Raw genomic sequence first — 25,702 nt, forward strand, 5'->3', positions numbered from 1 at the left:
CCCCATCACCCCAAGACATTTATTATGCTGCCCTTTTGTAATCAAGCTCTGAGCCCTCTCTTAATCTATACTGTTCAGATCGGATGACTTCTATTCATCTTCTTCAAGTTCATTGACCCATCTTGTGAATATCTAAAGTTCAGTACAATTTTTGTCTTACTTGTTTCTTATTTATGGTTTCCAGTTTTCTGTTGAAAATTTATATTTTCATTCATTTCAAAAGTGTCCACTTTGGGGTTGCCTGGGTGGCTTAGTTGGTTAAGCAACTGACACTTGATTTCAGCTCAAGTCATGATCTCAGGGTCTTGGGACTGAGCCCCACGTTGGGCTCTGTGCTCAGTGGGGAGTTTCTCTAAAGATTCTCTCTCTCCCTCTGCCCCCCTCTCCATCTGTGCTCTCTTTCTCTCCCTCTCTCTCTAAAATATATAAATAAATCTTTTTAAAAAATCTTTTTTATTTCATGGGTCCTAGTTACTAGCTCCTTGAAAATGTTTGATACATGCAACATATAGCTCTTCTGGTCTCTGTTGTCTTTTCCCTTATAGTTGTTGAGCTTTTCTTCGTTCTTTGTATGATTAGTAGTTTTGGATCATAACCTTCACACTTTGAATATTAGGTTAGGAGGCTCTAGGTTTATAAAAATTGCTTGAGAACATACCCAGAGATAGAACTGCCTGTTTTAATAGCCAATTAATTCAGTTAGGTTTTCGTCACAAATACTGATCCTCCTTTTTCTGTGATTCCAATGCCAGTTCTATTCCAAAGTCTCCACAGTGTTATTGAGATTGGCTAACTAGGACTCTGAGTTAAACAAGACTTCAGTTCTTGAAGATTTTGTTATGCTGTTTGGGGTGAGTTCACACATGTGCAGAGGTGAACCAAAGGTTTTTCACACTGCTCTACGTGACCCCTTTTGAGCTCCCTTCTCTGTGATTTCTTCCTCTTCTTAGTCCCCATGGGTCCCCTTTCCTTGCCCTCTACCTAGAAAACAAAAGTATTAGACTTCTCTTAATGTTTCTCATTTCCTGTGACTGAGTCAAACTCTGGGGCAAAACAATGAAAGAGAAGGAAGAGAAGAAAAAATATGTAATGGAAATTCCTTCATATTTTTCAGGACACAGGAGCCCTTTTTCTCAGTTCTTCAAATCATAAAGACTTTTTTTTTTCTTCAAGTTTTAGGTGTTTATGTGGCCACTGCAGCTACTAGCGTTGCTGCTGCAGGATTGAGATTTACCTCAGGGCAGAACCAAGAAGGGAAACATCAAAAAACCAAAACAACAGGGAATGTCCCTCACTCTCCCTATCTTGTAGATTTCCCTCTTCTCCATCCTAAGACACAAAGAGAAGGATTATTTTGAACCATTTTTCAGTTTGCATGTACCACACCATTTCAGGACTTTGGCTGCTCTGAGTTTATGCTGAGAAAGGAAAACAAAGAACAGCCATAAACTTAACCATTGCAGTGATCGTTCCTCAAGTTTTCATTTCCCTCCCCAATCTGCCTGCTTACTTTTCAGGTCATTTTAAAATGTGTTCTGTAGCTGTGATGAGTGGAAGATCCAAGGTGTGTTTAGGGTAAGGTGTGCTTACTTCATCTTAACTGGAGCTTCAGAAAATTAATAATAATTGACTAAAATCAGCCCAGTTTTTAAAATCATCACCATGCATGTAAAATTTTTGGACAATGGCAGTGAATACCCATCCCCCACTGCCCTGCTCCTGGTAAACCATTGACGTGGAAAAATGGAATCTGGAAGTAATAGGAAATGGGACTACAAAGTCAGGTATGTGTGTCATGGGGGCCCTAGATATGCATTTGGTTATAAAGTGGGTTACTTTAACAGACTCTGTCCAAACAACATAGATAGAGACTCAGTGTCGGCCTTGTATTATGTTGAGTGAAATGAGTCAATTGGAAAAAGACAATCTTCATATGGTTTCACTCATACATGGAATATAAGAAATAGTGAAAGGGATTATAAGAGAAAGGAAGGGAACTGAGTGGGGGAAAATTAGAGGGGGTGACAAACCATGAGAGACTCCTAACTCTGGGAAACCTACAAAGGGTAGTGGAAGGGGAGGCAGGCGGGGGGATGGGATGACTGGGTGACGGGCACTGAGGGGGGCACTTAATGGGATGAGCACTGGGTGTTATACTATATGTTGGCAAATTGAATTTAAATTAAAAAAAATTAAAAATGTGTTGGCCACAGCAAACATATCAGCTAATGCATTAATTAATTCCTTTGTTCATTTAGTAACTACATGTTGTGAACACTATATGCTACAGGTACAGAATTGCTATCTGCCCTTAGTGGACTTTTAGTCTGAAGGTAGAAACAGATAAATAACCAGACCACCTTAATATTATATAAAAAAAGTTATCACAGAAAAAAAGCACAGAGGACTTATGACATACAGTGAATAAAGGAACAAGGTGTTATCCCAGGGGCACCAGAAATGTTAAGGAAGGATTCTCATAAGAGATGAAATCTAAGTTGTGACCTGAAGGAAAGGAAGAGACAGCCTGAGAGAGAGAGTGTGTATTTCTAGGTGTAAAACCAGGGACAAAATATAAGATGATTTTCTTCTGGAATTATAACTTTTTTTTTTTCAATGAGGCCTGAGCTAAGTACAGAAATATATTACGGGAAAAGTGGCAAAGAAATAAAGAGGGGTTAAGTCATGACAGGACATGTGATACTTTATGCTGACTTGGTGTTGACTGCATCATATGTTACCTACCTGATAGTCTCATTGGAAAAGATTAAGTAGATAATATCTGTAAACAAGTTTTGTAAATTAGAAAGTCCATAGGCTGTTCCAGTAGTCTCTGAAGGGTAAGGTGATACAGGTAAAAATAGAAAGAGGAGAATAGGGGATCCCTGGGTAGCGCAGCGGTTTGGCCCCTGCCTTTGGCCCAGGGCGCAATCCTGGAGACCTGGGATCAAATCCCACGTCGGGTTCCCAGTGCATGGAGCCTGCTTCTCCCTCTGCTTGTGTCTCTGCCTCTCTCTCTCTCTCTCTCTCTCTCTCTCTCTCTGACTATCATAAATAAATAACAATTAAAAAAAATTAAAAAAAAGAAAGAGGAGAATAAACTCAAGGCGTATTTTGGAAGTAGAATCAGCAAGACTTGGTAATGGATTCAGTATTGTCATCAGGGAGAGGTTAGGACTGAGCTTAACTCCCAGAATTTTCATTTGAGCAATTAGGTCAATAGAGGTATCATTCATTAATAAGAGAAAAACTGAAAGGAGGAACGTTTGAAGGAGAAAAGCCAAGAATTCCATGTTGGACAAATTTGGATGTTTATGGGACTTCCAAGTGATTGTTTTAGGTATGCTAGTGCATACATGAGTCCAGGACTCATGAAAGATAAATTAGGGGAGAAGTATAAATTTGTGAGTTGTTGCCATATAACTGGAAGTTCAAAGCCACAGAATATGTGATATTGCCTGGAAAATGTACCGTGAGCAAAGAAAGGAATGCCTAGGACCTGGCTCTTGACAACCCCAATACACAGAAGTTGGATAACACAGGGAAAGCCAGTGAAGGAGATTCAGAAAGGGTAACCAGAGAGGATGGATGGGAATTGGGAGAATATATCATTAGAGAAGCCAAGAGAAGACCATTTAAAGGAGCTAGCTGTTAAAAATAAATAAATAAATAAATAAATAAATAAATAAATAAATAAATAAATAAATAAATAAATAAAATAAAGGAGCTAGCTGTTGACCGTGTAGCCTGTTGCCAAGAAGTGTCATAAGAAAACACTAAAATATGTGCAATTAGTTTGGAAACTTGGCAGTCATTTAGTGACCTTTGTATGATTAGATTCAGTGAAGAGATGTGGACAGAAGCTCCACTGGACTAACTGAAGTATGAATCTAAGGTAAAGAATTCTAGATGGCACATTTGGACAATAGTTTTGAGACGCTTGACTATTGAGCAGGGCTGTGAAACACAGGGTCAGCAGTGAGGAGTGGTGTTAAGACAGATATTTAAAAGGTGAAAAAAGGGATCCCTGGGTGGCACAGCGGTTTGGCACCTGCCTTTGGCCCAGGGCGCGATCCTGGAGATCCGGGATCGAATTCCACGTCGGGCTCCCGGTGCATGGAGCCTGCTTCTCCCTCTGCCTGTGACTCTGCCTCTCTCTCTCTCTCATTGTGTGCCTATCATAAGTAAAATAAATAAATAAATAAATAAATAAATAAATAAATAAATAAATAAAATGTGGTCTTCCAAGGAAGATGTGTTGTTAAAAAATAAAAAATAAAAGGTGAAAAAATAATCTGGGTGGATTACAACTAGGAATTAAGGGAGAGCAGACCGATTTTTATTAGTTGAGCAAAACCAATTGGTGTGATGGCCTGGAATCAAGCCTTTAAAAATAATAAAAATGAAAAAAAAATCTTTGAAGCATAAGTAAATAAAGCAGATGGAGTGAAGTCCTCAAAAAAGTGAGAAGGGAAGAAATTATAGATCAAAAGAAGGAATTATTTTTTTGAGAAGTGACAAACAGCTGTTCTGTTAGAGAGCAGGAGTAGAGGGGAAGAAGTTGAGGGTACTTTCCATTGAGAGATTGTAACTCAGGACACAATGAGATGACAGATGACAGATGTAGAGGTCTGTAGATTTGATTGTGAGAAGAGGAGTGATACTGTCTGATGGTTTCTGGGTCCATCTCATTAGCAGATCATCATCAGAAAATAATATAGAAGGAAGGAGATGATGACCAGGGAGTGAGGTGTTTGAAAAGCATGAGTAATGAAAACAAACCTTGAGAGTGGGAGAGTCTGGTTATCAGAGAAACAATGCAAAATTCCAGGGCAGTGGTGAGAGCTTATCTGTGGTGAATGTCCAGTCAAGCCAGGCTGCTGTTTGTATGATACTCCCAGAGCAGACACCGGGAAAACAGACATCTGGATCCATGTTGAGTGGAGCTTCCTCCAGTGACTGTAACACACAGGCGGAGGTGAAATAGTTGTAGGTATTTTCCAGAGAGGGATTACAATGATGCGCCATGAAAACCTAAGTTTTATCAAGAGGAATGTCAAAGGGAAAAAGAGTAAAAAGTATTGTGTCAGTGGATTTGAGCCCTTAGTGAAGTAAAATCATTGTTTCCAGAAAGTCACTGAGCAAATGCGTTGGCAAGGACAGGAAGTCATGGACAGAGTGAGATGCTCAGATTAATGACTTCAGAGGTGTGTGTGAAGTGAGCAGAGGAGAAACTCATTGGAAATTAGGGATCAAGAATGTGAGGATCAAGTTTTTGATAGATTATATTTCTGGACAATGAAGTCACTGAGAATGATGGGTAAGAGTTGGCATGGAGATGAAGGCTCTAAGCAGGAGCAAAGGTGTTCATTGAATGGGAAGGAATGACCAGGAGGTCAGGAGAACAGAAGAGTGGTGAGGCTGGAAGGTGGAGTCTAGACATTTCACTAGAGAACAAACATCCAACCAACAATAGAATAAAGCAGTAGCCTCCACTTGACAGGATGGGTCTCTAGTGGAATCCATACTCTTAGACTCTGTGAAAGCAAAGGGGAGGTATCTGTCCAAGAAGACTGTGCGGGGAGAAGGGAGTAACTGGCCGTCAGTAGAAGTGCACAGACCACAATGGAAGAGTCTTGAGAGGAGACGAAGAGTGTGGAGGTGAGCCAGACAAGAGTGAGACAAGACCCGTAGGAAGTAGAAAGCCGCTGGATGGATTCATACTTCTACATTGGTGGTCAGCACACTGCAGACCACAGGCCAGATGCAACAGCCACCTGGTGTTTTGCATGTCCCACAAGTTGAGAATGCCTTTTACGTTTTTAAACAGTTGAATATTAGCCATAAGAGGAACCATAGTTCATGGTAAATAAAGCTTCATTGGACAGCAGCCACTCACACTCATTCACGTCTACTTTGTGGCTGCTTTTGCGCTACAACCACAGAGCTCAGTAGCTGCCACAGAGGCTGCATGGTCTACAAGGTCTAAAAACATTTGCTGTTTGATCCTTGTAGAAAAAGTGTGCTGCCCCTCTTCTAGAGGATCGGGTAGGAGAGTCTCTTGGAAAGAATGGTTATTCTAGCCAATCCTAGGGTCTTTAAAGTGTAGTAGGATGTTCCAGTGGTGTTCAGGCCAGCTGCTTCCACAGGCCTCAGACAGGAGTGGTTGTGTCTAACTAATTCCAGAGTGGTGACGGTGCCTTTGAGCTTTGATGAGAACACGGTAGTCATGGGAGCGAGATTCTGATTTACCTAAGCAACCAGAAAATAGCCTTTAGCAAAACACTTGCATTCTGCTTGCTGTCTTTGTCGTTTGATGTGCAGTTTTATCATCTGCATATGCTCTGCCTCTCTCACACTCTCCCCTCCTCCTTTTCCCTCTCTATCTGTCTCTCTCTTTCTCTGAACGCTACCTTCACCAGCCCCTGACTCCGTGGGTTGCTTCATGAGCTCCTGTCCACTTGCCCACTGCACCATGCAGGGTGACAGGCGCCTGAAGTAGAGAATTAGAACAGAAAGAAAGAATAACTTACAGCCCCCCTCAGCTCAGGTGGTTAGTTTTCTCAATTCAAGAATCAGTGACATTTTGGTCTGTGATAAAGTAAACTATTCCTTCATCCCATCTCTTGAAACTATGGGAAAGGAAGAGAGTGGCTAGGTTTGAAGAAGTCCAGAGGAGTAGGAGCTAATACAGTTTAAGGAAAGCAGTTGAGGGCAGTGGGGGTGCCCCAACATGACATTGGGGTGCCTGGGTGGCTTAGTGGCTGATCATCTGCCTTCAGCCCAGGGTGTGATCCCAGGGTCCTGGGATCGAGTCTTATGTTGGGCTCCCCACAGGGAGCCTGCTTCTCCCTCTGCCTGTGTCTCTGCCTCTCTCTCTGTGTCTCTTATGAATAAATAAATAAAATCTTAAAAAACAAACAGAAAAAAGAACATGGCACTGTCAGTGGCAGGCCAAGGCCCTGGATCCTGAGAAGGAAGGAGGGCAGGGAAGTTGCACAGGCGTGTGTGTGAGAACAGGCACGTTCCTTCGGTCTTTTGTGCATTTGGGCTTCAGACTTCATGAAGCAGGTGATGGGGAGACTCAGGGTGGTCCCTGCACTCCAGTACAGCATTGCTCTAGGAGGCGGAGTTCAGTATTTCCTCAATAGAAGCAGCCGTTGCTTGAAGCCGCATCCCCAGTTGCCAGCTTCCATCCCTGGCGCGGTGCTGCTTATTGTACGTAGTGCTGCTGGCCCTGGTGTCTCTCCTGCAGAGTCTCCCCCCTCTCCTATTGAGGCCCACTTTGTGTTGATGACAGCACTTTTTTTCCTGCCTGTCCCAGGAAGGTAAAGAGCCTAATCACATTGCCTGCAATCATTCCACCACTAATTACATATAGGCAGAGCTGAATCACCAAGCTGATTCCAGTTGGAAAAAATGCATCCAAATTGACGATGACATAAGAAAGCTCTCTGAGACACTTCTGATTAGGGCACGCTGTATCCTAACTCATTCAGAGGAAGCAGGAACATTAGTTACAAGAGCTTTTAACTAAGGATATTTGTGGAGATGGCCAAACCCAGCTCGTGTTCACTCCAACCCTAGCTTGATGAAGGCTTTTTTTAATTCCTCCTAGGAAGTTGGGAGAGGATTCTTTAACTTAAGGAAATTTGAGAGGTCCAGCCTTTTATCAGGAGGAAATATAAATAAATAAACCTTAAAAAGTAGACCTCTTCTGTTTTTTCAAAAGTCACCAAAGAAAGTTGTAAATGGTTCATCACGATAGCCAGAACAGCCACCAAAATTATAGTAATTCAGTTCATTCACTCAGTCTCTGACCGTAGGATCACTTGGTGCCTCCTCTGTGTTAAACACAGCTACAGATATTAGAGATACAGAAACAAATAAGAGTTCCTTTCTTCCTGAGAATTTGAGTCCAGATGGGTAAACATATGTAAATACATAACAATGCAGTGTTATTAGTACGACACTCTAGAAACAAACCCCAAAAATAAGCTGGGTAGAAAGGAAACAAGGAACTTTGAATGTCAAGAAAGGGTTCCCAGAGGAATGATATGTAAGATGGTTTTTGAAGGATGTATAGACATTTGAAAGTGGACAAAGGAGTATTAGATCCCAGGCGGAGAAGAGGAGGTTACAAAGGCAGAGATCAATAGCCTAATGTTTTAGGAACTTTGCCAGTGTGTCCAGTGGATGTGAGGAGAAAGGAGCTGGTAAGAGAGAAATCTGGAGCTGCAGACAACACCCGGCCCCTGAGGAGCCTGTACATGCCACGTCCAGGAGGAACGTGAGGGGATTTAAGCAGGGGTGGAATTTTTATATTTGGCAATTATAGACAAAAATAAAAATAATGAGCTGGAAGCAGGGAGATCAGTAAAGAACGTATTAAAATAATCCTCAGTAGATAATGGGCACTTGGATTAAGATCGTTAACAATGACAAGGGAAAGAAGGAAATAGATTTGAAACCTCTAAAGAAGGTAAAAACAACAGGATTTGTTGACTGAGGCAAGGAATGAGAGAAAAAGAAGAATCACATGTGACTCTTTTTTTTTTTTTTTTTTTATCTTAGGAGAGTGGGAGAGTTAGCAGTGCAAGCAACAGACATGAGCAGATATGGGGTGAGAGCAGGTGTGAAGGGCAAGACCATGAATTCCGCCTTTAGTGTCTGTGAGACTTATTGATGAGGTGTTCGGGGGGCTGGGAGCTCAGCAGAGAATCCTGGGGTGGAGATGAACGTGTGGGAATTACGAGCCTAGCTGGTAATTTAAAATGTAGGGAGGAGGTTTCGAAGTCTAGAGGGGCCCGGGAGAGGGGATAGATGTCCCCGAGTGGCCCTGATTTACAGATTGAGTGTCTTCTTTCCTATGATGTGTGCCTCCTGGCATTTATCGACCATCTTCCATGTGCCAGTCACCCTCTGTGACTCTGCACAAATTCCCTCATATAATTCTCTGACCCAACCAATGAGTAATAAAATAAGTCTTCACATTTTAGTAATGAGGGAACTGGGGCTCAGTAATTTGCTCAAAATTACCTAATTGCTAAGAGAAATAACCATAATCAGGATTCAGAAACACCATGTTTATTCCAGGAGATCATGGTTGTCTTACTCCCATACGTTGCGTTTCCTCTAGGACCCACGTGTGCAGGCCTATTTTTGGATGTTCTGTGAAATGAAGAGCGAGAGAAGGAAATCGTAGTAGTGTCGCCAGTGAAAGAGGAAGTCAGCTCTCCCTTTCTTTCCCTTTCTCTCCCTTTCCATCGATTTTATGTGCTTGAAAATTCCACCATGGATAGCAGAGCGAGGAAGAGCAGAGCGGCGGGCAAGGCCCATGCTTGCACGGCGGGCAGTATGACTTGGCAGCAAGTAGATCTGGTGGTGGGTAGATTTTGAGAACTATTTGCAAAGATTCTATTTTATACATATTCATAGGCTGTAATCCATTATGGTAAATACCAAGGTTTTCAGGCATGTCTCTCCCCTCTCTCTGGGCCCAGATCATCCTACACCAGTGGGCTTCCTGCTGCTCCGTGGGTATTTCCATGGGATTGTCTCAAGGCACACATACTCTCCTACCCCGTGCCAGTTGGAAATGCACGCACAGTATTCACATCTCTAGTACGGATGGGACTTTGCCGCCTCCCCTCATGATTTAATCTGAAAGTCTTCATTATACGACCTCAACTAGAGGTTGGTCCCCACCCCACCTTTTCTGCACCCCCCTCCCCGCAAATGGTCATTGTTTGTGTGATAGAGTCACCAGTAAATGGAATTCTACAGGAAAGCCTTCATTCTGCTCCACATCTGAGGGTGCTGCCTGTGAAGGGAAGGCCTTGTCCTTCCTCCTTCCTCCATCTGTGTACCGCGGCCACCTGGTTAACCACTGCTGGCCAGGGGCTCTGTGGGGAGGGGCAGTACCCTGCATACTTTCATTCCTTTCGCCCCAAGTCCTGGCAGGAAAAGCACTCCCCTCTTTTAGTGAAGAAAAGAACTCTTCAGGTCTGCATAACTATTCCTCAAAAGGATTATTTATAAGTTACCTCTCTCCCCATCCTCCACAAAATATTTAATGAAACATGCACGAGGCTGTTCTTTTCTTCTAGAGTTACATCCTTCCTATCATTGGTCACGTTCTGACTGTTTTATCTTTGTGGGGCTGGGGGTTGGTAGAGATTTGATTCTGTATCCTCATTGGTGGGATGAACAAAAGGAACACAGGGAGGTAGATATTAAACTTTTCCAGAAAGGCATAGAATCCTTCATTAGGGAAAATACACACACGTATGTGCATATGCATCACATCATCCCTTAGGGTTCAGAGGCTCCTGGGGTTAGAGTTCCACAGTTTTCAGTTTGAGAACCCCTCTTCTCAATCTAGAAAGTGTCTTCATGAGTGAATGGCAGACTGAGTGTACAGACTACCCTGCTTTCCCAAGGCAACTTCCCCAGGTGATGAAGGGGACTCTAAGTGGACTTCTGACCTGAGGGTGTGCGTGCTGGTGTTAGGAGACATTTAACCCATCAGGAGCCTCTCAAGTGAAAATAATTTCCTTAAATTAATCTGAGCAGGAAATTTCAAAGCAATTAAATCCTTCACATTTCTCAGCACTCGGTACTGACTTACATCTCTAGAGATTTAGAAAAAGAGAAAGCAAACAGCCAAGATCCTGAGGTAATATGACACTGCGGAGTTCTATATTTATCCCCTATCAATGTCTTTCAGATCAAATTGGCTGAGTTTACAAATCAAAAGCTGATTTTTTTTATTTCTTTATTTATTTTTCTTAGCAGCCATCAGCTGCACTGCTTCAAATACCCAGGTTCCAGACATCAAGCTGCAAACTCCAAATATCCAGCTGTGTGCTTTCTGACTCTGATATCATCACCCGTAATAGAGGGTCTGCATGCAAAACTGAGCTGACAGGCTTCGTGAAAAGGCACACAGAAGAGCACACAACTCTCGGGGCCCAGCCGGCTGCTGAAGCCGCATCTGCACAGAGAACTAGTGTCACATCATTCAGGAAGGGACAGGCCTTAGGGATGCACAGGGCTTGTCCCTGTGGAGTCCCAGAGCTCATTTTCATATAATTACATTTTGGGCTTCAGCTCCTCCTTAATACATAGCTAATGATCATTCCCAGAAAGTTGCCCAATCAAAAATTAAGGAAATTCTTTTATTTTCCCTTCTATATATCTGTACAATAATACATTAACATTTTATACATGCATATTCACACACATGCAAAATATCTATATCTATATCTATATCTATATCTATATCTATCTATATCTATATGCTCAGTTTCCACTATCAAATGAGGCTTTTTGTTTGTTTTTTAAAGAAAGAGAGAAAATGAACCTGCAGGGCAGGGAGGAGCAGAGAGAGAATCTTAAGCAGGCTCCACACCAAGCATGGAGCCCCATGTGGGGCTGGATCTCACGGCCTTGAGGTCGTGACCTGACCGAACTCAAGAGTCAGATGTTTAACCAATTGAGCCATCCAGGTGCTCCTCAAATGAGCTCTTACTGCATACGAGCATCTATGCTAAGTGTCTCCTTGTTGCCTTTACAGATAGAAAGACAAATTGGTGCATAGACAGGCAGGCATGCAACTTGTAGTTGGCATCAGTTTATGTAGTATTTTTTTTTTATGTAGTATTTTTATTGGATCTCTGTTGCTTGATGATGGATGGAATCAGGTTAACAGATTAATTTTTCAACTCCCAATTTGCATTTCCATCTTAAGCCGAGGAGATAATGAGCATTGAAACTGCCTGGGGAGTGGTATCTTCTGTGTGTAGGACATGGTACAAGAGATGCTGTGACCAGCGGGAATGGCTCAGAACAACCAATTCTTAGGTGTCTAACAGAAAGCTCAGGGAAATGATGAGATAAGTTTCCCAGGTATAAGAAGAGTCCATGTGGCATAGATACAAATCTGGGACTGGCAGGGAGGTAATGGCATGAGGACATTTGCTCATGCTGTACACTCCACAGCTTCGGCTCCCGGCTCTCTAGCAATAACCACTAACGTGTTTAAGGAAGAGCCCTCCCGTATAGTGGAAGCCGGCTGTGAGAACAAGTCAGTCTGTCCCATTTCCCAAAAGCGGTTCCTGTGTTGCTACCAAGAATAACTTTCTCATTGAATGTTTGAGGCTGTACCGCAGGGCTATCCTAAGTATTTGGGGCCTTCTAGAACTTTTTTTTTTTTTTTTTCCTGCAAGAGATCTTATAAATTTGCTTTATTCTTGGAAATATCCTCAGACTCTCTTTTCTATCAACCGTACTATGTATATCCAAGGGAAAGGTCAAGGAGAAAGATAAAAATATAGACATATTATCTAGATATATAGATAATAGATTAGATATAGAGATGCAATTTACAGTTGGCATCTATAGATATAATATGGATAGATTATGTATCTTTATCTATATATCTCCCTTTATTCTTACTTTAGAAATTAGAGCCATTTCTCAAACCCTCGCAGCAGCTCACATGTGCAGCTACACCCGCTTTCCTAGAAGAAATGATCCCAAGAATCTGTATCCCTTGTAAATCAAATCCTATTTTAAGTGAAGAGAGTAGAGCTTCCTCGTTAAAGGATCTGTGGTGAATCCTTTGTAAAGTTTATTATTATTAAATTCCTACTAGAAAAGCAGAGATCTGATTATTCTTTCATTTCTGCATCAAGATTTTCTTGTATCGAGGATCTTGTATATTAAAATGTGCTCAAACTGAATTGTGGTATCAGTGATAGTACCGTCTATTGAGAACTTATTATGCTCTAAGTTCTTTACACATATTTACTTATTTAATCCTCACAGTAACGATAATGTAGTATGATTTGCCCCATTTTATGGAGGAGGTATCTGAAGCATAAGAAGGGAACTATGAGCCAGGGCCGACGTGAGGACATGGGAACTCACCCTGCCCGTGCTGCAATCAGGCCAACGGTGCTGATAACCATGACGAGCTCTTGAGTATAACGTCAGACCCTCAGGAGCTATGCTGTGTGGATAAATCTATACTGCTACCGTGTCTGGAAATGCTTCTTAACATGGAGAGTCTCGCCCTGTGGCCGTCAATGTTGCTGCCTGGACTGTGTGCGATCCCGCGTGTCCCCAGCCTGGTCCAGCAGCACAAGAACTGTGTCAGTGCCACATCAGTATGGTTCTTAGGGCCCCCAGCCATGCCTCAGTGTTTCCTCTGCTTAGTTCTTCAAATCCCTTCCATGTGCTCAAGTCCACGTCCCCCCATGTCTTGCCCCTGCCCCCCCCCACCCGGGCGAAGCCCCTCACCTTTGCCTCCACTGACAGAACGAGCCCCTGTTGTCAGTGGTGGTTGGCTGTGTGCCCCAAGTCGAGGATGCCCTGAGGTCTCGGGGGCTGGGGATGAGGAAGGACTTCACTGGCAGATGCTGACCCTGGATCTCTTGGCAGGTCCGCCCACCTCGAACTCTCTTAGGAACACACCTCCCGTAGTTCTGGCCCTAACACCTGCACCTTGAACCATTCCCTCTGGCTTGCAGGGATCGGTGTTGTGGAACAGCAACCATACCTCTGCCACACTGTTCTTGTCCACCAACCTCCCAGTCTCTGAACAAAACCATGTCTTTCTCCAACAAAACACAAAAAACCTCCCATGCTGGTCCACTCGTAATAAAGGCCCTGGGAGGGACACTGGCTGGTGAGTCCTGTAAACAGCTGTCCCTGAAGCCCGGTCTGAGTGTAACAGGAACATCCTGATGGAAACGGAGAGAGAAAGTGAGAGCAGTGGCACGACTACCAGTCTAGCATGAAGCTAGTCACGGTATTTGAATCTAAATTTAAAAAAATAATTCCAACTCTCAAATTCTGGGATTCTGGGTTCTGTATTTTTTTTCAGCTTCTGAGGACCTATGATTTTTATCTCAGCTGGTATATATGCCATAAAAATATTAAGTAAGGAGACAGCTGTGTCCTCTTCTCTCCAATAGCTACAGCTGTTCTCCTGACAAGCTTATTCTTGGGTGCAATAAAAATGATAATGGTGGCTATTATTATTTTCAGTTATAAAGGTTTTTAATACCCCATCTATGAACTCAGAAATTTGAAGTTTTCTTTTCCAAAGAATATCAGTTGCACAGGGCAGTTTCTGTCCTGTGATTGGTTATAACCTGCTGAGCTCAACCCTTTGGACAAGGTGAAACTCCTTTGCGGATCGAGGGGCAGACGTAGTAATCCCATTTCCAACTTACTTCGTTTCCCTGCTTGGGTTGTCAGATTCCACCTCAAGAAATAGCTGTGCTCCTAAGAAGTTGGCTGTAAAACAAACTCTGTTAGATAAATCATACTTCCTCATTGATCTACATTTTTAAATTAAGAATGCATTCCTCTGAGGAAGTAATTGGCCCCAAGACAAAATATAAATTATACTAAACACTCAATAAACCTTTTAAAATCACATACTTAAAGAAAGTCTGTTTTGTTAGAACACTAATAGTGATGATATTTTTTAAAGTCAGGAAATACAAATATTGTGCTAAGAACAATTACCAGAAGTGGCACTGCCTTGGGAATAGAGCCACATGAAGATTAGGTGAGCAACATGGAGCTCCTGACTATTTTTCTCTCTCTTTTTAACTGAACTCAGCCTGTAGTTCCACCAGTCGATCATCTTATTAATAAGAAGTTGACAAATTTCAGGTTATGGAAACCACTTTCCTAGGTGCCTTTAGAGCTAGAGATATCCAAGATTGGTCCTTGCAGCCAGAGTTTTATTTCCATTGGAGAATATTAGACCAATGCATAACAGAACAAAACGACCGGCCACCGGGAAATGCTATTGTAGTTGCTGTGGATTGGACATCAGCAGACCTGGGTCGTCCTGTCACTGAGCAGACATGAGCTCCCCTGAACTGCAGTTTCCCACATTAAGATACAAGGATTTAATAATATCACTAACTCCCAAACTTGGCTGTATGTGGCAATTTCCTAGTAAAATTAAAACTCCTCCTTCCTGAAGATTCTGACTTAATAGGTATGGGTGGCATCTAGAAATCTATATTTAAACGACTATTCTAGGAAATTCTACTGAAGTGAGACTGTGTCCTAATATAGCAACTATGGAGTTATATATAACCATTAATGTCTCTTGAAGCTCTCGGGTTTAATTCCCTTATGGTTTTGAAGGCTAGAAGAGCTCTGCATGGAACAAGATTGCTGGGACTGCCACGGGCACTGACAGGAGACAGACGGGAGTCTGAGTTTCCTAAGGCCGCCATAAGCAAGTAGCCCAAACTAGATGGCGTAAATAGCGTAAGTGTATCGCCTCGCAGTTCTGAAAGCTAAAGGTCCAGGATCAGAGTGTCAGCTGGTGCACATTCTCTCTGACAGCTGTAGGGGAGAATCGCTACTTCGCCTCTCCTAGCTTGTGTGGTGTGCCAGCAATCCTTGGCTTTCCCTGGCCTGTAGAGGCATCGCTATGGTCACATGGCCACCTTCTCCCTGTGTGTCTTCACATAGTCTTCCCTCTGTGCCTGCTGTGTCCAGATTTCTCCTTTTCATGAAGATACCAGTCACGGTGGATGAAGGCCCACCCTAATACCTCCTTTTAAGTCCATTACTTCTATAAAGACACTATTTCCAAATAAGGTCACATTTGTGCATGCTGATGATAAGGGCCTCAACAGGTCTTTGGGGGGGGACACAATTCAACCCATATCAACGAGTTTTCAGGGAAGAATTAGGATTTGAAAATGAGGTGGTGTCTGCCTCGGTGACAGAAAGAACACAGCTCTGAGTGATAGATGCAATCTGTGCAAAAGGAACGATGATGTCTGTCCAAGATGAGAAATGGATGGCAGGGCCTGGCGGAAAGCTGTGGCAGCAGTGGTAGGGACAATGGTGGTGACAGTGCTAACACCTGCAAAATTTATCACGTGCCTTCCACTGTGCCAAGTGCATTGAGCGTGCATTCCATCCTCAAAGCACCACTAGAGGTCGGTAACATTATTCTGAGTTGTAGAGAGGAAGCAATGATGGCACAGAGGAGTAACAGCAAGTTAACTCCTCCAGAGGCTTCAAGTACAGGACTGGGTGTGCCTGATGCCAGACTTTTGCTTTTCCCCAGGATGACCTGTTGCCTTCCTCATGGCACCGGTACGAGATGATTCGGTATGAGTAGATCGGGGCTAGCTGATGCAGGGTTTCCGTAAGACAGTGGAGCTGGTGTTTGATCTTACAGAAAATAGGGAGACACTAAGTCTGAAGAGGTGCGACATGATGGAGGCAGTATTTTAGGAGGGTGGGCATGTCATTTCCACTGAGGGGTGTGTTTTCTTTGGAAAAGAAGGACTTCCTAGTGAGAAGCTATTGACCATGAAGGGTTTCTTTTCATAGGATTTTATCAAGTGATTTGCTCCTTTCCCTGCTGGTAGCTCTTAACCAAGAATTTCCTTTCACACTTTAAACGCCCTTAAAATATGCTGTGCTTATCTGTTCCCCCTCCCAATATTCTTTGTAAGTTCCTCATATGAGTGATAAAGCGTTGATCATTTACAGCCAGAGCACAATTGTTGCTTAAAAGAAAGCTCTCCTTGAATCACTAACTCTATAAATTCAGTCACCAACTTTGTAAATTTCAGCTTGCGGTGGTGGCGGTGGTGGCGGTGGTGGTGGCGGTGGTGGCGGAGGTGGTGGTTGAATTATTCATTTGTTTTAAGCAGCAACTATAGGAATTTCTGGTGGTTCAAAGTTTAATTTGTTACGTGCATGCCGACCTTTTTCTCTCTGGCTTTGCTCTACGTGCTTCCAGGGGAAAAAGTATGTGAGGAAAAGGGGGGAAATAATAACAGTGAAACTTAAAATGTATGAGGTATTTTACTATACAACTCAATCTTCACATGCTTTACCCAATTTAATCAGAAAATATACATGTAACATTGGTGAGCAGTAGAGTGGCTTGTGGCTTTTCTCTGATTCTACATTTGGTCTGGAGAACATATGATGGTGAAATTAAGCCTCATTGCTTTTCTGCAAGATGACTTAAGTGTAAATCCCTTCCCTCTGGTAACAGGAGTCCAGATCGATGGAGAGCATACAGCTTGCCCAAATCTTAAGCCGTCCAACTTCCTTTCCTACATAAGATTGCCTGATATTCATGTACAAATATACACAGACACTAATGCACCTGTCCCCACTTGATGGGTTCTTGATTGTGAATACCCTTGCATTTATGTGCTTGCATATGGGCCTGTACTCCCCCCCGACATTTGGAAGTCCATATTACAAGCTCATCCAAGCTTGGACTCTATAGATCTTGCTGTCGTCACACAAGAACATATTTGGATAGGGAAATTAAAGTGGATGCATGGCCTCTAGTTGGAGGCAAGGATAAGAGATGCAGAGACCCCTGTGTCCTTTAGTTCCCTTGCTTTGGTGGCATAATACATAGCCTCCTGGGAGATGTGAGGTCCTACCAATCACTGCTCCGACACTGGAGCTCAGTCCAGAAACAGCTGTCCAGAGCTAATTTATTTCCTAATGCTACGGCACTGTTAATTTATAAATTACATTGGTAATTCGAGCTATTATTAATTTCAGATGGTGTAGGGCAAGCCTAATTAAAATATGACACCAATTGCCACACATATGTACCAAGGACTACCATTTAAAATTAATGGGAATATGAAGTGTGACACTGGTCTCCGAGATGCTCTGCACAGTAATTACAGCATTCCAGCCGGGAAAGAACTGACAGATGCAGGCTTGAGGTTGGTAGAAAATAAACAATGACAACATACCAGGAATCACAGCTTCTTCATGTAAACCTTTTCTTCTTACTTCCTCTACTTTTCCTCAAATCAGTGTTAGTATCTCTCCCCCTAAAGACACTTATAAAACAGTAACAAAAAAAAAGCTAACTGTGGATAATTGGAAGTTTCTTACTGGTTAGCACTGTGAGTCTCTATGGGTTAATGTTGATTGTCCTCTCCCTGGCCTGGACCTTCTGGCCCTGTTTTCAATTTATACTGGGTGTTATTCTATATGTTGGCAAATTGAACACAAATAAAAAATAAATTTATTAAAAAAAGAAAAATAAAAATAAATTAATGAAAAAAAAACTTATTAAAGTATTCCTAGCTCTTGTGAATTTTGGAAGCTTGCTGTAATAGATCTAGGCTGTTCTTTTGCTCTCCTGTAGGTATAGAGGCAAGAGAGTGCCTACACATATATAGTGTGGGTTCCATACGGCATGAACAAGTATGAGGAAATGCTCAGGTTGGGCTTGTTACTGGACAGTGGCACAGACTTCTCACGACCAAGGAGTGGCGGCGGTGTTGGGCAGGTGGCGGCCCTTCTTTACAACATAGTCATTTTCTGATTGCTGTCATTGTTATTTCTATAGTTACCTTGACAAAGGTGGTGACCTTACCAATGTCATAGAACACATAGGATGGTCACTTTACATACCATACGTATGTGCCAGTTTCTTACTGTTGTCATTTTCATGCTTTAGATCAGCAGATCCATGTGAATTATGGAGAGGTTTTACTACCTGGGGACAAGTGCTCCTTTCTTTCCTTTATTCATGTGGGCTACTCATGTTAAGATAGTTTCACTCCACCTGAGTCTCCACCTGAGTCTGTGCTTCCCAGCAGATCATGGGCTTACTTTCTTAAGCAACAGGTATGCAGCCTGTGACAGTTATATATATATATATATATATACATTGCTTTTATATTTGAAAGCAATTTGTTACCCCAAACAACGCTGTGAGGCAATGGGACTGTCTGTACATCAGGCCTGGGACATGTCTCTCAATGGCGACATGAAAGGGTAAGCTTTAAGAAAAAAAGAAAAAAAGAAAGGGCAAGCTTTGCAGCCATGTCTTCTTGATCTTGATTTTCTTCCATATTTGTGATTAAAATTTGCTTATCTTACTGAGTGTCTAAATCTAAAAATAGGAGTCTAAATTTATTTTATCAGTGCCTCCACTGCCTTTTATGGCTTGTGCGTGCGTGTGTGTGTATGTAACTGCTAGTGTGATATTTTTAATTTAATTGACTCATGGTCTGGGATGCAGTGATCAGCTCTATGCTTCAAGGTTCAGCCTCAATGTACCTTGAAATCTGAGTTACTAGTCACCTATGGCACCTAACTTAGATCCCAGAGCCCCACTGCTTGGTAAGATTTGGGCAGCGTAAATGTCAAAATTATTAATCACTTATCGAGGACCAGTAATTCTCCAGACTCTGTGTTTAGTCTAGGCAGGAGCACAAACATTTCAGCTGGTCCACTGGGGAACTAAAGGAAAGTTGATGATGGAAGCAGTAAAAGGGCAGGGAGTTGGGGGATGGAGAACGGGCATCGTTCCCAAGAGTCGGAACTTGGAAATGGCACAATTCTCAGCAGACATAGCCATTTTATACTTTATTTTCTAAGTTCATACTTTTGGTGTTTTGTTTTGTTCTGTTTGTTTTCTCACCGCACCTTCTCCTGCAGCTGTGGGCTTTGTGAGTGAAGACGAATACCTGGAAATCCAGGGCATCACGCGGGAGCAGTCGGGAGACTACGAGTGCAGCGCCTCCAATGACGTGGCTGCACCAGTGGTCCGGAGAGTAAAGGTCACCGTGAACTGTAAGTGGTCTCAGGAGCCCCTCGCCCTGCACATGTGCCGGGCTGGCTACGGTCGTGGCCACAGCAAAGGGCCGGATCACAGAGCCAGCTGCTGACTCAGGCTGGGATGGGAAGCAGTGCCATATCATTGTCCATTCTCTGCTTCAAGAGAAACAATTCCAAATTCGAGTTTAAAACAAATTGCAGCTGAAAGTAATTTAATATAATCCCCAAACTTGACTTATATTCCTGGAAGATCATTAAATGGCCTTCAATGAATAATTTATAGAAATGTGTCCTTGAATCCCAATTTTTCCCATACTTTCCTCAAAATGTTTCCAAGCTCCTCACTCTCTAGTCCAGCCATCTCCATTGTGGGGAGCGCAATGCTAGGGGTACAAGGGAAATATGTGATATATTTATGGAAATTTGTGGTACATATTTACGGGGTATTTATGCGACCTCGTACTTTTGTGATTACATATGTTGATGGGTGAAATACACATTCCAGATTTAAGTATAAATAAACATACCACCAGGGTTCCCTCTGACATTGACCCTCCACGACTTCTCCCCTTCTTCCTCATCCTCTCTCCTCTTGACTTCTCATAGTACACCCTGACTCAGTTCCGTATGACATTTTGAAAGTTTTCTCTGTTATGCTCATTTCAGGAAGTCTCACGACAGGATGGGACCCAAGAACTAAACCAAGAAGCCTTTCCTTTTCAAACCTTGGGTGGGATGGAGGTGTGGGAAGGATATTGTGCCTTAGTGATTACTCATTCTTGACTATTTTGCTTTCTGTTACAATTTGAATCTACTTAATACACAGCACTTTAAGAAGCAAAGAAATAGGTATAACAATGCTACTGTTTTATATATATATATATATTAACTGAAAGTCATTTCGAGTCTCTATATATATATCAAAATTTGTGCCACCGATTTTTTTTAAGAGACTCGAAATGACTTTCAGTTAATAAAAATTAACCTGGAGAATAAGATGATGTGAGCAAAGGGAAAACCTATTTAGGATGATAAGTGAAAGCTAGGGATAAATGAACACAGGAAACACATACCACAAGGAGAGTAGATGCAGGTGCAGAATTTGGCTCTGAGTTGTGAAATCAAAGCGAGGAGACATCATCTGCTTTAAGGTTTATGTCCATAAGATGAAAGTAAACTCGTTGCTCGGGAGAAACACTGCTTTTCCTGGTACCGAGACCCAAGAGAAATTTCTCTTTAGTGTCTCCACAAATAGATCGCTTTGAGATATAGTCAACAACATCACGCACGATATTTCTGCAATAAATAGAATGCCAAGTTTATTACGGCTGTTTTTCATAATGCACTTCAATGCAAATGGTTGGAATTGCCAAGGGTAGTTAGGTAAAGACTTCAAATGAAAGCAGGCCAAGTTTACAGGTCTAGTTCGGTCTGGCTTGATTCAAGGATCCATTTTGGGATACCTGGAAGAATGACTGATCTGTCTATCCTTCAGGCAATTCTCTATGAATATTATTTCTTGCAACTGAGCTTTTGATGGGAATTGAATGGTTCGAGGTTATAGACTCTGGCAAGAACCTGGTGTGCAGGAATTCTATAAGGCAGATTAAAGGAATGTAGGGTTGATGGGCTGGCATTCTCCCACGAAAGTTAAAAAGTTTAAACAGGAAAAAAGCCTGAATACCTGGTCATCCCACCTCTGCACAGAGGGAAACAGCAGCAATACCTGCTAGGAAGGCAAGCTTTTCCTTAGCACCGTGTTGAATGGTTTCACTCTCTGGCGCAATTCGTGTATCAACTTGTCAGCTCAAGCAAGCAGAGGTAGAGCAGGGAGGAAAAACCAAACCCAGTGAATGAGGCAGCCTGCCTCATTTTAGGATGTGTTTTAAAATGCTACCGCACATCTTCTCTCTGCAGATCCACCATACATTTCAGAAGCTAAGGGGACAGGGGTCCCTGTGGGACAGAAGGGAACACTGCAGTGTGAGGCCTCAGCTGTTCCCTCCGCAGAATTCCAGTGGTACAAGGATGACAAAAGGTAAAGACTCCCTCCCTACCCCACCTGCCCCCAAGGAGAAGGATGTTTTTCCAGGTTCCTGATTCCGGATGGTTACAAATGAATCTCTGAAAAATTTTCTTCTAGTTCCCACTAGCTATCAAGGGGTTGGGGGCAGAGGATATATTTTCTGATTATTCATGATTTTCAGCTCTGCTTTTAACATTTCTATGCAGAGTTAGCGCTCGCCAATCAACGGGCCTGAAAGAAAACATTTTCTTTTTTTTTTTTTTTTGGAAAAGCAAAGTCTCTAAGAAAGGCCACCAGAAACGTTGAAAGGCCTGTGAATTTTTTTGTAAGCCAAGAAAATAAAGTGTTCTGCCCAAAGCTATTTTTAACACACTGTGTGGCTTGCATTAAGAAGCTGGGAATGTTCTCGGGGCGCTGGGAGTGGCCAAGAAGTTAGCAGGTCTCCAGGTCAGTCCCGGACACCATCGGTAGGAATAGATAAAAGAGTCCATGACCCGCTTTAGCCTTCCCTTTCTGCCCGGGTTGTTCTTTCAAGGTAAAGGAAAAGAAAGGGGACTGTTCCCTTCCTTCTCATTGTTGCAGCCATCATCGGGGTATCTGTTGTGATTCAGGGAAGATTGTCATTGCGAGGAGTTCTCAAATGGCGAGTTAGCACAGGGTTCAGCAGCTCAGAACAGCCAGGCAACACGACAATTACTGTGATCAAAGAGCTATTTTAAGGTGGGTGAACAACGAATAAATGTGCGAGAGCTGCCCATGTTCAAACACTTTAATAGAACCGAGGAGGGGGTGATGCAAAACTGTCTGGGGTGTGTATGGGGTGGAGGAGGAAGGCGTTACAGGGCCGAGAAGCTGCAGAAGACAAACAGCCCAAGGGAGATGGCGAGAAGGGGAGCGCTGAGCAGGTGCAGGCCAGCAGTGACCCAGCTGTGCCCCTGCTACCTAGAACATCCACAGCGCGTCTTGGGTTTCTTTCTGGATGAGGTTGCTCAGCATCCGAAAGCCTTCCCTGTCTCGGAAATACGTCACTCCGTCATGAGAGTCGTTGTGTCCTCTCATAATCCTTCCAAATGAGAAGCAGTGCTTTTCCATCTTGAAGTACAAAGTCCGGAAGCTCCTTAACAAGGTGTATCCTATTCATTCGGCCCATTTTAGAGACGAAGCGTGTGAGGCAGAAAGAAGAAAAGCAAACACATGAAGAGATAAGAAATAGCTGGCTTCCCCCTTCTAAGAATTCAGAATCAAGCGGAAAGGAGTAACATCTTCCCATTAAAGAAGCATTTTTCTTGCAAGTCCTGCTTTCCTTGTCCCTCCCTCTTCCCACTAAGGGGCCTCCTATGTGAAAGCCTAGAAGAAACAGAAACACAGTAACAAAACACCACGGAGCTACACAGCCATTTCCTGAACCTTCGATTACCCAGGTCTTTCCCCAAACGGATAAGATGCATCCTATTTTTGTATTAATTCTTTATGGAAAAAAAAATACAAGCAAAAATGTAGGAGAAAGTGAGATCTTAAAATATGTGGAGGAAAAGCGATGTGGCCGTAGACATAGACATGGGCATAAATGGCCAGTGGTGAGAAAAAAGGAAAAGACGGCCCTGCTTTGTGCCCCCTGTGTCACAGGAGAGGCGCTGGGTATGCATTATTTTCCCAGGAGGAAGAAAGCCCAGTCGGGTCCCTAGGAGACTTCAGACACCCCTGGCTCAAGCAGCCTTGATCCCCCACTGTCCAAGCTCTTCTTATGGTGGCTCCTCTCTCCCCTTTAACTGATGCTGGTCAGTTTTCCATGTGCTTCTCATTTATTTATTTCCAGTACTCTCCCACTGAGTGGAGTTGTCTGTCCTCTTGACACCCAGCTCAGCAAGAGCCGCTCTGGCTGCGAAGTCCTTGTCACTGCCGATCCATCCTGTGCCACTGAGGCTGGCAGGCAACCTTTCCTCCAGGCGGACCCCGTGGAGGGGGAGCAGCTCTACTCTAGCTCCATTTCCAGGGACATAAGCAGACATCTGGGGCAAATCAACGGTGTTTATATGTTGGGGACAGGCAGTTTTCTCAAAATTTAGGGTAGAAGTCTCTTTTGTCTATGTACTAGTACTGCCCAGCTGCACTGTGTGTGTCATCAATCAAAGGGAGAAAAAAATAGGATGCTGTACTTGATAAGATCCACCCATCCATGGGGGCATGAGCCAATGAAAAGCCTCAGATTCACTAAAAACCCAAAGGCTGGGAGCAATATGGGACGGGGAAATGTGTGACCACACAGAGAAGAGGCAAGTGTGCCGTTCCAGAAGCTGCAAAGTGCTGCAAAGCACTGTGCGCCACTCCACCCTGCTTTTAGCTAAAGACATTTCAGAGCTGTCAAGCAGGAGCCTGCTCCGGGTAAGTGTCTCTCCCCACTGCAGCGCTGAAATCTAATTCACAGCTTGGTTCTGATGTGAAGGCTTCCTCCCCAGGCCAGGAAGGGCGTCAAAATGGCAAATGGGATCAATACACTTGAAGAGCTCTGGAAAACCTCCTGGTGGGTGGGCTTGTAGGGCTTTCTCTGGACAGCACCCCCTAGAGGATCAATATCTACGTAACAAGCTGGAAAGAGAAGGGTGGCGTCTGGCAGCACAGCCGGGCGCCTCATTCCCTTCCTACAGCGCTCACACTTTAATGAAGTCCGTGGACTCAGGCCAGTTCACTGCCCCTAGCTTAGGAGAGAGAAAAAGCTCCCGGAGGAAAATCTACATAATGAAAAGCAAGCAAATTCCTCCAGCCAACCTTTTTTGACTTCCCAGGAGACAGATGTTGAGCGAGAACCGAAGCCAGAGCCTGACTTTCTCTTCTGATCAGGGGTTGGGGTGACGGCGAAAGCCGTTCTGTAGTCCTACAGAGACAACATCTTCAGATGATGACGAAGCAACTGTCCTCTGTGCCAGAAACATGCTGGAACCCAGGGACAGGCGGGAGGTCTTGATGTCTGACCCCACAGAAATATAGTATATTGAATAACATTTTATAGTTTATGGAGCATTTTCTCATCATTGTCTTGCTGGGCTTCACTTTCTATTCTGCCTTGAATATTATATTTTTCAGTCTGATGACTCCGAAACCAACCATTGGCCCCAATTCCTGTCCCCTGAGCCTGTTCCGATGCACATCTACCTTGACATTGTTTACTTCCTACACATCCTGTCCCAGCCAAGCCCTAAACCATGCTCCCTGAGATCCTCCATTCAGAAGGATTTCTCTCCCTAAAATGTATCTTTCCCATAGCATAGGCTCAGCTTCTGGGCAAGGAAGACAAATTATTTCAGGGAAAGTAAAAGGTTGGCTTCAGGCCCATTCTCTGAAATAGGACATTGCAGAGCTTTTAAAAGGAAGAGGGTTGGTCTCATAATTTCCGTGTAGACATGCAATGGTAGTAGGAATTTTTGCTCACAGCATCCTGAGATAGAGGATATGAGCCCACCAGCCCCTAAGCAGTGTTCTCCTTATGCTCTCCACCTGCCCAGTAGAGGTATCCATGGTTCTAGCAGGTATATGTGTTTTCCCCACTCACCCTCTGTGGCCCTTCCCTACCACCAAGGACAGCCCTTGTGGTGTATTGGGCGGCCATTAACGGGTCGCTCAGGGAGACTGTCCAGGCTCTAGATGGTCATGTGCTTAGGATCTATAATCCTTTCTGGACTGAGTAATGATAATACTCTGGGCAGACCACTTCCCCAAGCCCCTCAGACTACCCCGCTCTGAAGTGATCTAAAAGTGATCCTAGGTTCTTGTATCCTATTCACCACCAAAAATAAGCTATTATCTGTAGAATGCTTCAAGTTCATAATTCTTTATTTATTACCCAAGTCCTTGAAAACGCTTTGTTCTTTCAAACCCCTCAGGTTCTTCTCTCCCAACATTGAGGGTTTTGGGTTTTTTTTTTTTTTTTTATGGTTGCCATCATCATCATCTTCATTAATCTTATCATCAGCATCAATTATGTCCACACTTGGAGCACCTACTGAGTGGATATGACTGTCTGAATGTCACACAGCAGGCTCATCACCTGCCTTCAGGGAAGGTGGTGGC

At 43.3% G+C, this 25,702-nt stretch overlaps 1 protein-coding gene across 8 annotated transcripts in view; it reads left to right on the forward strand.

Annotated features, from left to right (window-relative positions):
• NTM (neurotrimin) overlaps positions 1-25,702 on the forward strand; it is a 942,893-nt gene that overhangs the window by 896,832 nt on the left and 20,359 nt on the right. For all 8 annotated transcript variants that reach the window (XM_077894211.1, XM_077894212.1, XM_077894217.1 and 5 more), the window contains 2 exons: positions 19,492-19,626; positions 21,529-21,649. In XM_077894211.1, the coding sequence (XP_077750337.1) occupies positions 19,492-19,626; positions 21,529-21,649 (256 nt within the window). The remainder of the gene's footprint in view (positions 1-19,491; positions 19,627-21,528; positions 21,650-25,702) is intronic.

Source organism: Canis aureus, chromosome 3, assembly GCF_053574225.1.
Source record: "Canis aureus isolate CA01 chromosome 3, VMU_Caureus_v.1.0, whole genome shotgun sequence".
Classification (NCBI taxonomy): Eukaryota; Metazoa; Chordata; class Mammalia; order Carnivora; family Canidae; genus Canis; species Canis aureus.